Here is a 16,884-nt window from a genome sequence, read left to right as displayed (position 1 = left end):
ACCGGATTATTATGGGTCTGTGGAACGCATGCTGAGAACTTTGAGTCGTCACAGGCGTATTTGGAAAAAGCAGCGAGTCATTATTTCTTCTATCATAAATGAAATATTAGGAAATGTATCAGTCTCTCTCTCTCTCAGCACCCTTTAAGTTTTGTATATGTATTTATCTTAGCCTATTAGTTATGTTCCAAAGCCCCACACGGCTCAGATTATGACTGTTCCATTAAATTAGCAAGATAGAGCTGAGGTGATGTCATGTGCATTTTTTTAGTATGCGTCTACACCACTGTACAACATCAAATCATTTGTTTCACTCACAGAACATCGTAAATCTTCCGTCTTCTAATGGAAAACACCTGGCTGACATGGGGTTGTTTTGTCGTCACACAAATATGTACCTGGACCCGAAGTCGAGGAGATAAGGCCGAGGGGGGAACATTTGCGGCTGTATTTAGCCGTACAGTAAAAGCTGGGGACATGTCTGTGCTTTACCCTCGCTGAAAGCTCACGGCTACTGTGGTTGGCACGGTAATTACAGAGGCGAGGTATAAATCACGGAGCAAAAGGTGGAGGGAAGAGGGAGCGAGACAGAGAAAGTCAAGAGAGAGAGAGAGAGACTACAGCCTCGGGGCAAGAGGAGGCCCTGACACTCAGAAACACACTGTTGCTCTAATGCTCTCTCAACCAAGTCCCTTCATTCTCTCACACACATTCACTGGTGCTACATCCTCACTTTTGCGTTTTTGTACAAACCAAATGCAATAAGCACTCTTTTTTTAGAATTTCTACAAAACACCAGATTTCAATTCAAAAAGATTCAAAAAAATTCAATTCAAAAAGCTTTATTGATTCGACATCACACACAACATAAACAGTATGATAAAAAACAATGAATCCACATGAATAATATGGACAGTAAAATTATCATTCCACATTTGTGTTTCCTGATTTACACCGGATTCCCTTCCTGGAGGTTGATAGTCAAACACGTTTATTGTCAAAGCTGCTTTCTATTCCAGCTTTGCATTCCATTTTTCATACTTTTTAACGGGGTAACAGTAACAAAGCACATTGACTGACAAAAATATTGATTCACGATCAAGTAAAAATGATCAAATATGGAAGTTTCCATCTCAGAGCCGTGTAGAAAGCGTGGTTATTTTAATTCACAGTGATCAGAGTGGGGGTTTTTTTTTGTGACTTTTGTGTCGCTGCACTTCCTCCTTCTTGTCTAAGAGCATGTGAGTCACCGTGTCGTCGGAAGGTGTCGATAAAACTCGTCAGACGCTCTTTTATCGCAAGTCAACACAGAGCAAATGAAGGAAAGCCGCTTCCATTCAAGAAGCGCTCGCACGCACGCACGACGTCGCCTTCATGACCTTTCATTCGTGTATTTATTTGGAGTTTCAAAGGTAGTCGATGCATGAGCTACACATTGTATTCACACAGGCAGTATTACTGCTCATATCCCATAAAAGCAGCCTCAATCAGTCAAATACAATGTTCAGAGGAGGTCTTTGATCTTTTTGTCTTGCTTTCATTGTGATATCCACGACAGAGGACTTAAGATCTTTGGAAAGAGACGAGGGGGAGAATATGAGCGTTGAAGAGGCTTATGGGTCATAGTTGAAGAACTAATGTGCTGGTTGTGTTCGGGTTAAGGCTTGATCTTTCTAAATATGGTGCACACAGTGCAACGTTGACCAAATCTATCGCCTCTGATCTTATACTGCGGAATCTCTTCATCCCCTCAGCTGAGAAACAGAGGGAATCTGCAGGGATGAGATACAGTACCAATGTCATCACATTATTTAAATCGTTACCAAAAAGCTTTTAACATGTTCCAAGCTCTCTTTTTTTTTTTTTGGGATAAAATGTAAACAAAGGGAAAATATCAACCCCATTAATCTCTCATTAGGATAAAAAAAAGTATCATTTGTTACCGTCACTGCGAGTGCAACATCAAAGACTTCCTAAAGAGAGAGTCAGTTAAATGGATTTGGCCGAGAACCAGCTTGTGGTTGGGTTTTAATTTCCGACTAAGTCATAATAGCAGTGAGGAGGGAATGGAAACCTTCTCTGTGGTGGGTTTATGCGGCATCACATTCACACTCACATCCACAATGCACCGGTACCAATGCACGAGTCCGTGTGAAATGCACACAAGACAGGAGGACGCAGTCGTGCTGTGTAGTTTGGGTGGGGCTATCCAGAAGGAACGTGCCATAGTGATCTTCCCGTTTAGCTTCTTTCTTTTTCTTTTTTCGCTGTGGTCCAAGTATGTTCTAAACTGTCAGTGGGAAAAACAGTATATTGAGGCTACGATGCAGCTGCAGTGTCTCAAAAGGACATGAATCAGTCCCGCCCTGCCTCCCTGACCTGCATCTCCTCGCTGACGAACATCACGGTCAAAACAACACAGTGACACAATCATTTCAGTGCACGCAGCGACGCCTTTCGACTGGATATTCCGAGCTCCCGCGTTCCATGAGTTAGTCGTGGCTCATGCTGAATTAAACATGGGAAGGAGGCTTCCTTTTTTTATCTGCAGCCCAAAAAAAGAACGTTCTCCAATCTGACCAGTGCAGCAGATACTCGCCCACTTCAAAAATCCTGCCTTTGATAATGAAAGCGCAGGAGCTTCAAATGAGTTTGTCCTCATTTTGTAATGGAGTTCAGTCACAAACACGAGTTGATGTTTGTAGCAGGAAAAAAAAAGACTCTTTCCTGTAGAGCAGACGCTTTGGTTTCGCTCTCATATCTGTATTTAGTCTGTGTCTGCACAGGTAGATTTAATCCACCGACAGCAGGGTGACAGCTTTCCTTCAAGCCATCTCTGATAAGTGCTGTAATAATTACAGTGGACGTGTACAGACAAGCGCGTGCCGCCTCCCACTGTTCCTCTATAGTTCGGATGATATTCACGATGCTTTGTTCTGCTCGGAGATGTGTTCCGGTTGTGGGGGAACTCGTCCTTTTTCTAGTTGTGATATCTCTGGACAAACAGGGATGAAAGCCCGGGGTCATGTGACTAATGAGACACGGAGGCAGTGGGAATGGTGGTTTTAATTACTGCCCAGGACTGGTCTAAAGGGGGCGGCTGCTGAAGAGCATGCTGAGTGTCCTAGGTTGGGAGTTCAGACCAACGCCAGTCATGCTGTGCCTGACTCCCTTTGATGCTCACTCCCCTCTGCTTTATTCCCCACATTGTGCTTATTAGAGTCTTTGCCGCTGATGCTTCACTGCACCTTTGTTCAAACTGGTTCCCTGGACAAAGAGAGGAATAACCACTGAGGTTTCAACTTCAAAACACACAGAAAAGTTCCAGTGATGCAGAAGGCGACTTAATCTTCTGTGGAAATTGAAGCCGCGGCGCTCGCATCACATGAGGGGATGGACCGTGAGTGTGTGGAGGAGACTGCGTGGTATTTCTTTATCGTTAAAGAATCCAACGGAAGAAGTCGTAAAATAAAGAAGTGTTAAACGTTAAACTCCGCGGCAGAGTCAGCAGCGGGCAGCCTCCTCGTCTTCTCCCAGCAGGAGGGTGTTGCTACGTGCCTGCTCTCTGTTCTTCTGCAGCCCAGCTGTGGACCAACCCTTGTTGACTTTTCGGAGATCACATGGCATCTTCACTGAGGCTGGCTCAGAGGGGGCTCTGACTCTGCAGGACTCTGCTATGGTCAGCACAGGCCTCCCACCACTCATCCTCATCCTCCTCCTCCTCCTCCTCCTCCTTCTTCTTCTTCTGCTGCCGCTCGCCTTTGGACTGCTGTTTGAACACACCGAGCATATTCACTAACACAACAACTAAAAACACGAGCTAAAAACACTTTCTTGCCGCTGCCTCCGCTCATAAAACTGATAGAATTCAGTGGACAAAATCCAGGCCTTTTTTATCACAAATAATCTTTAACAGGTCAAGGCCACCGGCAAGACTTGTTTTTTTCTTCTTAATAAATCAAAAAAACAGGAAATAGTATTTGCCAAACGCTGTAAAAACAAAATGAAGCTTGAATGGAACACGTCCTTGACACTCTTCCTGCGGACAGAGAGCGTGGATAAGGGGTTGAAAAAATGGTTCAGGCATAGTGTGTGGATTATGTAGCAGTCTCTGTTTAGGGTTACTTTGACCCACGGGCTCCTGACTCTTGATACTTTTGGAAACTTGGAGAAACAGTGTTTCCGATTTGATTGAAATGACATCAACACTAACATACTACATGTCTGGATTTACTGCTAATTCATGCCATAGACCTATTTTTAAGCAGAGCAGATTAGGTTCTGATGATCTCATTTTCGAGAACCCACTCACTGATATCACTGCGCGGTAGATCGTCGTTATTCAGACTCCGCTCCGGCTCTGATATTGCAATCAAGGGGACAAGCGTCGCAGGGTTTGATCGCCTTTTTATCCCGTCTTGTTTTTCCTGTTTCAAACAGAAGGTGAGGTTAAGTGACAGGATCATCGGTGGTGATGATGACAGCACTCTTTGGCTGTGATGATAACAATGGAGCACTGAAGTGTGCTGCCTATTTTTGTCAAAGTTCAGCCAGTTGGATACAGTGACTGTGCTGCATGGTTCTTTTTTTATCAGCTTTGGGCCGTTGTATCTTGTGAAGCATGATTAGTGTCAGCGTGGAATCCATGTGGCTGGTGGCTGCAGGGCGAGCTTGAAGCCTGAAGTGCATTCATCAACGTCCCTGGCAGTGTGTACCTTTCTCATCCTCTCACTGTTCAGCTTGCAGCTTCATCTTTTTCTTTCCTTTATAACAAAATAGTGTGTTGTTTTTAAATGTCTTTTCCTCTTTTTGACACATCAACTGAATATATGTACAGTATGTACACAGAGATGGTATTAATAACGCTTTAAACACACAAACATGCCCTCTGTCACTAGGCTCTTAAGTGTGACTTTCTCCTGTATAATCCCATAATGAGGCCTGATGACACTGATAGCTGCCTTTCTCTTCATCTCTCCACTGCTTCCTTGCAGCAGGTAAACAGTGACTGAAGCAGGTCCTCCCAGACTGGTCCCTCAGGTCTGAATCTATAATTGCTCTTAGATCTTAGACATGAAAGACTCGCGTACATCTTCCTAAAAATGCCCTCTGAGGTGCTAAGTTCTGTTTCAAATGAATGTGGGGAAGAGAGGGAAAAAGTTTGAGAAGAAATAATAGCTCACAGTGAGGTACTGTACCATGATGACGGGATAATAACAATGTCAAAATATTCTCAATTCATTTTTCATCATGGCCTTACATAAACACTTCCGACACATGGTCTTTAATTAAGCACTCATGTCATTTGGTCACACCCTCAAGATTTCTTCAGTATTTATTCACTAAAATGTTTATTTGGCCTTGACTTTGTTTAACTGCTGTTTAAACCTGATAGATCTGCGGTGCTTACTGTGTATTTATGAAAGAATATTAAATAACAAATGCCCTTGAAAAACAAATGCAAAAAAAATGACTATACAGTCTTCAAATAGATTCTTCAGATTCACTGGGAACCAGCTCCATGTGTGGATTTGAGCTCTGAGTTTCTGTGGCAGCGAAAAGGGAAGTAAAGTGTGAGTACTGCTGCCATCTAGCGGCCGCAGCTGAGACTGTAGTGATTTTACAGAAGCAGACACAGCACCACTAGGTCAAACGGATCACTACGCTTACCAAAGTAGTCCTCTGGCATTTCTGATTTCTGAACTGTCCATAACGCGTTAATCGGAAGCGTCCAGTTGGAACTATCGCACTTGTTGTACACAATAAGTGAATAGTGAAACTGATAGAGTGTTTCATTTAAAAACGTTGGTTAGAAAGTGTAGAGGCGCATTAATTTTTTCGGTGAAGTGGCCTCGACGCGACGTTCGCAGTTGTGGGTTCTTTCACCACCTGCACACCTGGAGGAAGGTTGTTGTCGGAAAGTGACAAGAGAAAGAAACAAAACGCTTTTTCAAAGGTGAGTAGTTCTGTTAAAATTGACATTTAAAATCATATAACATATAACATATTCTTCATCAAGTTCATATAAAATTGAAACATAATTTATCAGCCAACCAGCGAGGTTCTAGCTCTGCTAATTGATGCTAATTGACGCAATAGCAATCCGACAAGTCAATATTACAGTATTTTAGCCTAAGGCTACTTCAGTGGGCGTCGTGTTTTAACCTAATGTGCCACACAAACGAATAATTTACTCAGTGTTGTCAGTCAAAGGCGAAAAAAATGTTAATTTGGTCGTAGCATTTGCTAGCATGCTAGCCTTTACTGGTTGTGCTGCGTCACTTAATTAGCAGGCGCCATTTTGTCTGCAAAAGGAAAACCATCAATTCCATTACAACTCAGGAGTATTTATACATCTTGTGATTATAATCAACATATTCAATTGTAATTGTTTAGTAGAAATGATGACCTGGCTTTTTTTATTATTATTATTACATTATTTTATTTGCTCATAACTGTACGTTACTGTTGGTTTTTGTAGGTATTATTTGAAAACTATCCCAAGATGACTGGTCGCGCCCGAGCACGATCCAGGGGCAGGGCACGTGGTCAAGAGATCGCAGTACCAGGAGCGGTAAGACCAGTTTGAATTTAAATCAGTGCTGATAGATTTACTAATACAGAATGTGTATTTAGAGTCAGAATTTTAACTGTTAAGTAAGTATATTATGCCACAAAATGTAAGTTTCCTCTACCTGCCATTAGTGTCATTGTGTTTTTAATTAGTGAAGGCGTATTTTTCACAACATAACCCTCATCTCACATGGCAATCCATTCCAGTAAAATAAATTGATGGGACAATTTGATAGACACTGGGGATAGGTAAATTGGACACTCTAAATTGACCATAGGAGTGAGTGTGAGAGTGAATGGTTGTTTGTCTTTATCTGTGTGGCCCTGCGATGGACTGGCGAACTGTCCAGGGTGTACCCCGCCTATTGCCCGATGTAGCTGAGATTGGCACGGCACCCCCCGCGACCCTCTGGTTGAGGATAAAGCGGTAGATGATGACTGACTGACTGACTGACTAATGTATAGCCTATATGTAGAGGATAGAGATGGGGAGATTTGTGTCCGACCGATGTCACAAACTCAAATATCTACCGACGGTGATATTAGTCTGATAATCATTTTAGACCATTTATGAGCTATGAAGTTGTGCCAAATCATTCCAAATACATACAAACAAATAGACAAAGACAAACAATAAATATATATTCTTTTTACAGTCTGTGCATACTGCACAGTGGTATGCGATACATAGGATTTTTGGATGGTATTCGGATTTGCCTTATTTATCTGTCCTATATCCGATCAAGAGATTTTGACCAGTATCAAACGATACCGATTCCCATCCCTAGTAGTGGACTGCTAAATAAAGACTCAAATCAAGTGAATAACAGTTATGTGTTGTAGAGGTAGCCTTTATCAGAATATTATTTTTTATTGCTGTTATTCATGTCAAAAAGAAGCTTATAATTGAAATACGTGACATAATTTACTCAATTATACAAACTCTAAAAGGCAAAGATCCTGTGAATGAGACAGAACTGATTTATGGCCCTTTCAACACGACAGGCTGCTTCTGTATTTGCATTTTATTTTTTTCTTATTGTCCCTGTAGAGCCGGGCTCGAGAGGCTGAACCAACACCTGCACCTTCTGCTGAAGGAGAGCTAGTTGGTCGAGGGAGGCAGAAAGGTACTCCGGGGCCATTCTCTGGAGAAGGTACAGTCAAACGAGTGTGAAAAGCCTTTGAGGAAATGCAAATAAACACTAAGGGCAAATTACTATGAAAGGCAGTGAACCATAGAACTAAGAAGATATATTTGTTTACTTGTTGGAATACTGGTATTCATTTTTTGTGTACTGCAAGGAAAAACTGATCATTGCGCAGCAAAAGACTGTTCAAACAGTGACCCTTTTCTCTGCTGCACCACACATGCCGAAGGGCTTAGCCGAAGAGTAAAATACATGTTAGAGCCATATTAGTACCAATAATGTATGCGGTTACTCACTCACACACACACTCAATTTTACTGCTTGCTCGCTGGAGCACCAATTCATGCTCATGCATTAAAAATACCATTATATAGTTTTGGAAAATACCACATACCATAATAAATTATAGGTCATACTGTCCAGCACTAAGATACAGTAAAGTGGGAGAATCCTCCACCAAGGAAGTTTGGTTTCTCAATGTGTCAATACACTGACAATTGATTTAATAATAATAATAATAATAAAAAAAAGAAATCGTAATCTGGATTCTTGGCCAGATTACCACCAAAATGTAACCTTTTCATCCAGATGTTATCTAAATACATCTTTTACTTGCTGAGGTAATGTACACACTGGAATAATGTTTTACTAAACCTGTGCCATGTTATGTTACACAATACATACAGTGTAATACGTTTATTGTTTTTGCACCATGATGTCTGAATAAGGGCTTTTACCGTCTCTATTTCTGTTCATTAGCTGTTGTGCAGATATCGGCTGGGTTTCAGCAGGTGAAACTTGGAGAAAGAGGTGGACGCCGTCGTGACTTTCAAGATGTAGGGGTGAACACCAGGCAGGCTATGGAGCATGTGAAGGACTCAAAGTCTGGTCTGTCATCACTTGCTATTAATATTCAGAAGTACCTTCAGAAAATAGACATTTTGTCACCTGGGAGTTAGTCAGTCGCTCATTAGACTTGTGTGTACATCCTCAGGAACAAGTGGAAGACCCATTCAGCTGTCAGCCAACTTCTTTCGGATTATGTCCCGCCCCCAGTGGGTTCTGTATCAGTACCATGTGGACTTCAATCCACCAATGGAGTCTCGTCGTTTGAGATCTGCACTCCTCTTCCAGCATGAGGAAACACTTGGCTCAGCACGGAGCTTTGATGGAGCTCTGCTCTTTCTGCCTCACAGATTGCACAGCAAGGTATACTAAAACTTAAAGCAAAGGTTTACCACACATTGCTCACTGTAAAGTGACTGTACTCTGGAAAAAAGCACGATATGTCATGCATTATTATGTTAATGGTAATGATAACGATAAAGTGATGAAAGTTTTGTGCCTTGTGCTCAAATATCAGGAGACTGTGCTTCACAGCGAAACAAGGAACGAGGAAAAGGTTAAGATAACGGTCACGCTGACAAATGAACTTCCACCGACATCACCAGTATGTCTTCAGTTATACAACATCATCTTCAGAAGGCAGGTTTCCCCTTTCAGAATAAATACTTTACACAGTAAAGTGTGTAGTATAAATTATAACTTGTGGTGGTTGCATGTTGATACAGAATTGTATTACGTAAGGTATGCATACATTTTGTCAGTGTCTTTGTCAAAACATCAAATGTTGCATTAAGGTTGTGAATTCATTTCTGCAGGATCTTGAGGATACTCAACATGCAGCAGATTGGACGCAACTACTACAACCCCAAAGATTCACTCAACATCCCACAGCACAGGTTATTTTGTTCAGAACCAGCTGGAACAACTGTTCCCAATTTAAACTTGAAGTACTTTTAAAGTAATTAAAAAATATATCATGTGTGATCTTTTTTTTTTTTTTTTTTGAAAATTAGGTTTTAAATCATGTAAAATTCAGCTTCATTCTCTGCTCTGAGATTGTGGGTGTGGCCACTGCAGCTTTTGCAAAGACGCACTTTTCTTGTCTGCCTGCTCAACGTTTACCAGAGTAGCCATCATTGTTTTTTAGACACACATTAAGCATTTTGAAAAGACAACATTTTTTTTACACATTCTCATTCCCCATTTTCTAACATACAATGTGTGAAGATATGGGATATTTGAATCACAATTTAATTGGACACAATTAAATATTTCCTTACGTATCTGTTATACAGGTACTGTATACATTGTCATGGTGATTAATTGTCTTTTATAATTCATCATATGTTTTAAGATTATTTAAATCACTTCTTACAACCCACCTGCAGTACCTTCATGGCTCACGGGGGGCAGCATAATGAATAATTGAACAAGGATTTTATTTTTTTAAAATTATACACAGCAGAAAAGTGAATCATCACTTATAATGGGCACTTAAGCTTGGGCTTTAATATACTCTGAGGAAACTCATTCAGACTTTGTCTTGAAAGATTATTTGTGCTTTTTAAAATGTGTGTTAAACTGTGTTTCCTCTTGATAGAAAATAAGATTTGAATATGGCCACTTACTATTTTAAGTGCTTATGGGCAGTATTACAGGTTTTGTTTTCTCTTTCAGGCTGACCATCTGGCCCGGATATTCCACCACCATTCTGGCATATGAGTCATCGATCATGATGTGCACTGACGTGAGTCACAAAGTACTCCGCAGTGAGACGGTCCTTGACTTCATGATCAACTTGAGGCAGCAGTGTGGAAGTCAACGCTTCCCAGAGGCCTGCACCAAGGAGCTTGTTGGACTCATAGTCCTCACAAAGTAGGATCCACATTTCACACAAATATTTGTATCAGTGTGGAATTATTCATCTTTTAAAATACAGAGTTAATCATCCCATCCTAACTGTTTGAATGCACCTCAATGTAACCCTAGTCACACAACTGTGGGATGCACTTTTTTCCCCCCAGATACAACAACAAAACCTACAGGATTGATGATATTGCATGGGATCACACTCCCAACAACACATTCAAGAGGGGAGACACAGACATCTCCTTCATGAAATACTACAAGACTGTAGGTGTCATTTACTCTACACAAGCATAACTGAAAAAATAATAAATCCTCAACATGAGCATTGTTGACATGCACAATGTACTTGTAAAGTTAAAAGGACTTTAATTGAGATTTAGGAAACAGAAATTATGTCTGTAAACACACATTTTAAGTGTCAAAATTACCCTCCTGTCAAGCAGACATGGCACCTACACAGAGGGAGTCATGTGTATTCAGTGAAAAAAGGCTGTAAGAATGTACAATCTAGAGTGTTATGTCTTTTTCTTTTCCAGTACAACCTATAGGGAATCTGATGGAAACTTGTATCAACACACCAGCAAAAAGTACTCAAAAACTTTTAAAATAAGATGAAAAATATTGGAGATGCGTCACAGTCTAAAGTGGAAATAACCGGGATTGCCACTGTGTCATCTGTGGTCACAAACCTGCTAAGAACACCGTCACCTTAGCCCTCAGTGATAATTGTTCAGCGGTTATTGTTTTACTTGTGTCATTAAATCCAGCGTTATGATAATCCAATTGATGAAATAAATGATGGTAAATGCTTAGGTTAAAAAGCATGGATCATTACAACCAATGATGGCTATGCTAATGCCTGTAAATATCAGAGGAGTGGTGTTGGAAATGGATTTATCTCAACCATAAAATAAAAATAAAATGAAGTAGACAAAGAAGAAATTAGCATGATCAGCCAGGTCTTCTCTGATGCTGATTGAAGCTAATTATAAACCTATACATCGTAGTGCCATTTGACACGAGAGCTAATTAAATACATTCTTACTAGTGTAAAAAACAGTTTAAATGGTATTGAACAGGTTTTTCACTAGTGGGAATTGGGAGTTGGTGTTGAATATACCCAAGTGTTGATTAATTGTAGTTTGAGTACTCCTGTTCCAGGTGACACTTTCAAATATTCATACTTCACAGCAATACAACCTGGACATCACTGATGGGAACCAGGTGCTGCTGGTCAGCCATGTGAAGAGGCTGGCGGGTCCTCCAGGAGCTGCTCCACCTGGTCCTGCCATGCTAATCCCAGAGCTGTGTTACCTTACAGGTTACTGCTTTCAGGTTTCCACACTAACATTTTGCATTGGTTGCACTGGTGGGCCTAACTTTTTCATTGAAGTGCACCCAAATTCTTTCAATGCACCGCCTTCAGCACCACAATTTCAAGGCCTGCCTTTTTTTCCTCATTTCCCTTAAAAATTAATACTAATGTTAAAGACTGTAAACAAGAATAGGGTGTTGGTAAATGTTCATCTTCAATTTAAGTACAAATATGTGTTTACACACACATTAAATGATTATGTTGCTTCACTGGTTAGATAACCAACAGATCGTGTTAATACTGTGCCTGGGTTTACCAGTAGAGAAGGGTAGCACTCCTGTATACCTACAGTATTTCTCCTCTTGAAGGGGTGGTGCAGCGAGCTGTATACAAACACAATGAACAATAATTTGCAAAGCAGACTTAATTTAATAATTACTATTGAATTAACTATTGAAAATAAGCATCTGTACTATTCTGTGGTATAGTTTGGTCTCCTGTAGTGAATATGTCAGTCACCTAACTAGAGCTGCAACTGACGATTATTTTCATAATCAATTAATCTGTCAATTATTTTCTCGATTAATCTTTTGGTCTATAAAATATCAGAAAACCTTTAAAATGTTGATCGGTGTTCGTCAAACCTGGAAATGAGGTTCTCAAATATCTTGTTTTGTCCACAAAACAAAATGATAAACTTCTAATGATTTCTTTGTTATCCAGAGCCAAGAAATTAAGAAAATATTCACATTTAAGAATCGATTATCAAAATAGTTGAAGATTAATTTAGTAATCGATTAATAATGGATTCCTTGTTTCAGCTCTACACCTAACCCTGCGTGGCACACACCTGCACTACATGTGTGCATGCATGTCTGTGTGAGAGAGGCAGAGCTGTGAACAGAATTATTCAATAGAAGATTCAGTTTGTGATGGTCAGTGTTGATTCGGTTGCCACACATTGATCAGTGTATAGGAAACTCTGGAAATGTTAGGTGAACCAGTGTGACCAAAGAAAATATCTTGTCACACTCACTCTGAAGTATGTGAATTAAATGATCACATGGCAATTATCATTGTAAAACAGTGGTATTAAATTTAAGCTAGTTTTACATTTTTGGAGGCACATTATTGTTGGATCAAATCCATGGTGAACTATAGTGACCATCTGTGATGTGTTTGACAGGGCTGACTGATAAGATGCGAGCTGACTTTGTGATCATGAAGGACTTGGCCTCCCACACCAGACTGGGCCCAGTGGACCGAGAGGGACGCCTCAACAGATTTGTCCATAATATACAGAAGTAGGTGATGATCATTGTGTCTGAATTTACTGGGATGTATTTGTTGAATATCTCACATGTTCAAAGTGATACGATGTCAAGTTTCATTCACTGTTCATCCTTAATGTCACATGTTAATATAAACTCAGTCATGTCGACATTTTCCTGCCAGGGAATTCAATTCAGCAGCTTTCAGTATTGAAATGGCGGGAAGAAAGATTCTGTCAAGGTCTTGAGGCATCGAAATTCAGAGCTTTGATTTTAAATCCTTACAATTATTTTTGTAGGGATGCTGATGCACAGTTGGAGCTGGATAAGTGGGGACTCAGCTTTGATAAGCAACTCCTAAATATGAATGGCAGAGTTCTCCCAGCGGAGAGGATTTTCCAGGGATCAAGATCGGTATACTATGCTTGTAGTTTTTAGTTTTAAATAGTTATAAATTTGTCTTTTTAATGTATTAATCAGAAGAGTTATGTTATCCTAATTGAGAGAGTGTTAATTTTGTCACCTAGTATGAGTACGACCCCATGTCAGCTGACTGGTCCAGACCGATGCGTGGGATGCCTATCATCTCCTCCCCTCCACTAAATGACTGGCTCATGTTCTACACCCGTCGGAATGGCAATGAAGGCCACTCTCTCTTGCAGACCCTCGGCAAAGTGTCAGGTCCACTTGGTATCCGCATGCAGAAACCTGTCATGTGAGTGCCAGATGGAGAATTTGCTTTATTTGTTAAGGCAGAGACAAGATAATGTTACAAAATAAGATAATTTTTTATTTTTTTTCATAACTTGAGCTGGTCTTTTGTTCAGGATTGAGTACCAGGATCATCAGGAGTCTCTCTTCCGAGCTCTGCAGCAGAATGTTGGACCACAAACACAGATGGTTAGTGACTGGATATATAAGTAACACGGGAGAGCAGAATTGTTGGTCACATTTGCCTTTCTATTTGGTACTGTGACACTCTTATCACACAGAACAAAGTGTGCATGTAAGCATAGATGTGTCATGTATGAGACCTTCAACTGTTAATCGTGTGTCAGGTGGTGGTGATCCTACCCAGCAACAGGAAGGACAAGTATGATGGTGTCAAGAAGTTCCTCTGCGTGGACTGTCCCACTCCCAGCCAGTGTGTGCTGGCTCGTACCCTCAGCAAACCTCAGGCACTCATGACTGTGGCTACCAAAATCGCCCTTCAAATAGCTTGTAAGATTGGAGGAGAACTGTGGAGCGTGGAAATCCCTGTAAGGGTTTTTTCTCTGTAAAGTAAAAAAGAAATTCTGCTGTATAGTAAAATGAGAATTAATTCATTTAATTCACCTTTTTGTGCAGCTCAAACAGCTGATGATTGTGGGCATTGACTGCTACCATGACATTGCTGCAGGGAAAAGGTCCATTGGGGCTCTGGTGGCCAGCCTCAACCAGAGCATGACCAGGTTGGTTTCTGCAGCAGAGCCAACTGAGTGTTGACAATTAACCCTATTTTAATTTACAATTTGACTTGGCTGTGTGGTTAATTTTGGTGGGTGACTTGGTCTTTAATTTGTTGTTAAGGTGGTTCTCAAAGTGTGTGCTGCAGCACAAAGGTCAGGAGATCATGGATGGACTGAAGATGGCCTTAAGTGGTAAATTGTTTCAAACATTTTCTCAAATAAACATTAGTTTACATCATAACAGAGAAGAAATAACATCACATCTGTTTTCTAGCTGCACTGAAAGACTATCTGAAGTTCAACAACTGCCTGCCGTCACGCATCATCGTGTACCGAGATGGAGTCGGTGATGGCCAGCTGTCCAGTGTGGTCAACTATGAGGTTTCACAGATCATGGACTCCATCAAGTCCATGGGACAGGACTACATGTGAGTTTACCATGTTCAATAATGTGACACCCAGAACAGCAGCCACAGAACTACCATGCAAGTGATTTTGATTGCGGTTAAGTGGGAAAGTTCTCACACTGAAGTCATTTGACCGATTGTTTTCTCTCCTCCTGCTCATTGTAGGCCCAAGCTGAGTGTGGTGGTGGTGAAGAAACGCATCAGCAGCCGATTCTTCGCCTTCATCAACGGCAAAGTGTCCAACCCTCCCCCAGGCACCATCATTGACACAGAGGTCACCCGTCCTGAGTGGTGTGTTTCTCTGCTGATATCTGCTATATCGTTTCACTCTGTGTATGTGTGTAGTGGTTAACTGTCACCACATTTGTCAGGTATGACTTCTACATCGTGAGTCAGTCTGTCCGCATTGGAACTGTGTCCCCAACCCACTACAATGTGGTGTATGATACCAGTGGACTGAAGCCTGATCACATGCAGCGGCTTACTTACAAGCTGTGCCACATGTACTACAACTGGCAGGTAGGCTGAAGCTGTATATGCATGTACATATTTGTGTATACATGTGGGTGGGTGTGTGTGTGTGTTTGTTTGTGTATGGGGGTGCAACGGTTCAACAAGCCCACGGTTTCGTTTGAATTGCGGTTTTGCATCCTGGGTTTCAGTACGTTTTTTTGCACACAAGGAGAAGAAAAAAACATTTCTACAGTATTGTATTTTGTTTTGTACTAAAATAACGTGTTCCGTTCAGACATGATGATGACTTTTTGTGAAAACTTGTGAAGTTTTCACAAAAAGTCATTGAGAGCAAAATACCCTGGCTTTACTTTAGCTAATTTAACAGCTTTTATTATTTATTGTTGTCTGAATTTCCGGTGCCTCTGAAAGACAAAAGGAAGTTGAACTGGTTTCTTTCCGACCAAGTCCAACTCTGCCCTCGTTCCTGCCACCTTCATGCCTGGCTGATGCTGGCGTAGATAAGCGTTCACTTACGCTGTGTTATGGTGAGAAGACTTAACTCGCGTTAAACGATGCTTTCAGGCGGTGTGTGTTTCATAGCTGCCACAGTAGTGGCTAATGGACCCACGCAGATTAAATATCGACTTAATCATTCAAAAATATTCTATTTGTTGGAATATGAAAATACACTTGTTCTTTGTGCCGTGGTTGAAATTGCCTGGAGCAATGGCTCAATGAACTGGAATTAGTCACAGGCTTGGAATCACTGTTTACACCTCCAAATTGAACTGTTCCTTATGTATTGAACGGTTTGGTTTTGCACCCCTAGTATATACATACTGTACATATGTGTGTATACGTGTTTGTATTGTGTGTGTGTATATATATGCTGTACTTCTGGGCTTTAGGGAATCATCCGAGTGCCTGCTCCCTGCCAGTACGCCCACAAGTTGGCTTTCCTTGTGGGTCAGAGCATCCACAGAGAACCCAACATGCATCTGGATGACCTCCTCTTCTACCTCTAATGACACAAAGATGACCTCTATAAAGTTCTTGAGTTATTGGTTACGAAGTTCAGTTTTGTATTTATCTTTTCAGTGTGAGTTAAAACAGCTGTGTGTGTGTATGTGTGACAGTAAGCAGCTAAAGGGTTACATTACAGGTTTGAGTCTAGTGTAAAGACAGTTGTAATGTGAAATGTGTTAAAAGTGAAATGGAACAAGAGGAACCTAAATTCCTTTTATTTAACGGTTTTGAAGAGTGAAGTAAAGAGTGTTTAACTTTTTTTTTTATTTATCTTTGTTCATGAGACTAAAAGGTCCTGTTTGTTTGAAACAGTTAAAATAAAAACTGTTGTCATCTCTTCCTGATAAAGTAAGCCAAGACACACATTACAAAATATCAAATTTATTTAGACTTTTTATATATATATATGTATCGTATATATAAAAGATTGCACATGCACACCCACACGATAATTTGTAACCATCAATATAGGCTGATAATTCTTATCATAAAGCTAGCACACAACTGCAGACTTTGAAACGATAT

At 40.7% G+C, this 16,884-nt stretch overlaps 1 protein-coding gene across 1 annotated transcript; it reads left to right on the top strand.

Annotated features, from left to right (window-relative positions):
• The first annotated feature begins 5,438 nt into the window (after nucleotides 1-5,438).
• Nucleotides 5,439-16,696, top strand: piwil1 (piwi-like RNA-mediated gene silencing 1). The gene is made up of 21 exons (XM_044027068.1): nucleotides 5,439-5,956; nucleotides 6,482-6,574; nucleotides 7,625-7,727; nucleotides 8,481-8,609; nucleotides 8,716-8,930; nucleotides 9,085-9,206; nucleotides 9,383-9,463; nucleotides 10,245-10,442; nucleotides 10,592-10,700; nucleotides 11,628-11,757; nucleotides 12,938-13,055; nucleotides 13,322-13,436; nucleotides 13,550-13,737; nucleotides 13,850-13,922; nucleotides 14,081-14,281; nucleotides 14,370-14,473; nucleotides 14,592-14,662; nucleotides 14,745-14,898; nucleotides 15,043-15,168; nucleotides 15,249-15,396; nucleotides 16,242-16,696. Exons 2-21 carry the CDS (start codon nucleotides 6,506-6,508, stop codon nucleotides 16,356-16,358), a joined length of 2,571 nt encoding a protein of 856 aa, XP_043883003.1. The 5' UTR covers nucleotides 5,439-5,956; nucleotides 6,482-6,505; the 3' UTR covers nucleotides 16,359-16,696.
• Nucleotides 16,697-16,884: the final 188 nt, after the last annotated feature.

Source organism: Solea senegalensis, linkage group LG5 (genome assembly GCF_019176455.1).
Source record: "Solea senegalensis isolate Sse05_10M linkage group LG5, IFAPA_SoseM_1, whole genome shotgun sequence".
NCBI lineage: Eukaryota > Metazoa > Chordata > Actinopteri > Pleuronectiformes > Soleidae > Solea > Solea senegalensis.
This window is presented reverse-complemented; position numbering and strand designations above follow the sequence as displayed.

What these genes read in the sequence shown, in the direction of transcription:
- piwil1 (XM_044027068.1), top strand. Translation starts at nt 6,506, where the DNA reads ATGACTGGTCGCGCCCGAGCACGATCCAGGGGCAGGGCACGTGGTCAA. An exon ending in TCATGAAATACTACAAGACT is followed by an intron (nt 10,701 to 11,627) that starts GTAGGTGTCATT and finishes CATACTTCACAG; the next exon opens with CAATACAACCTGGACATCAC. An exon ending in TCCATGGGACAGGACTACAT is followed by an intron (nt 14,899 to 15,042) that starts GTGAGTTTACCA and finishes TGCTCATTGTAG; the next exon opens with GCCCAAGCTGAGTGTGGTGG.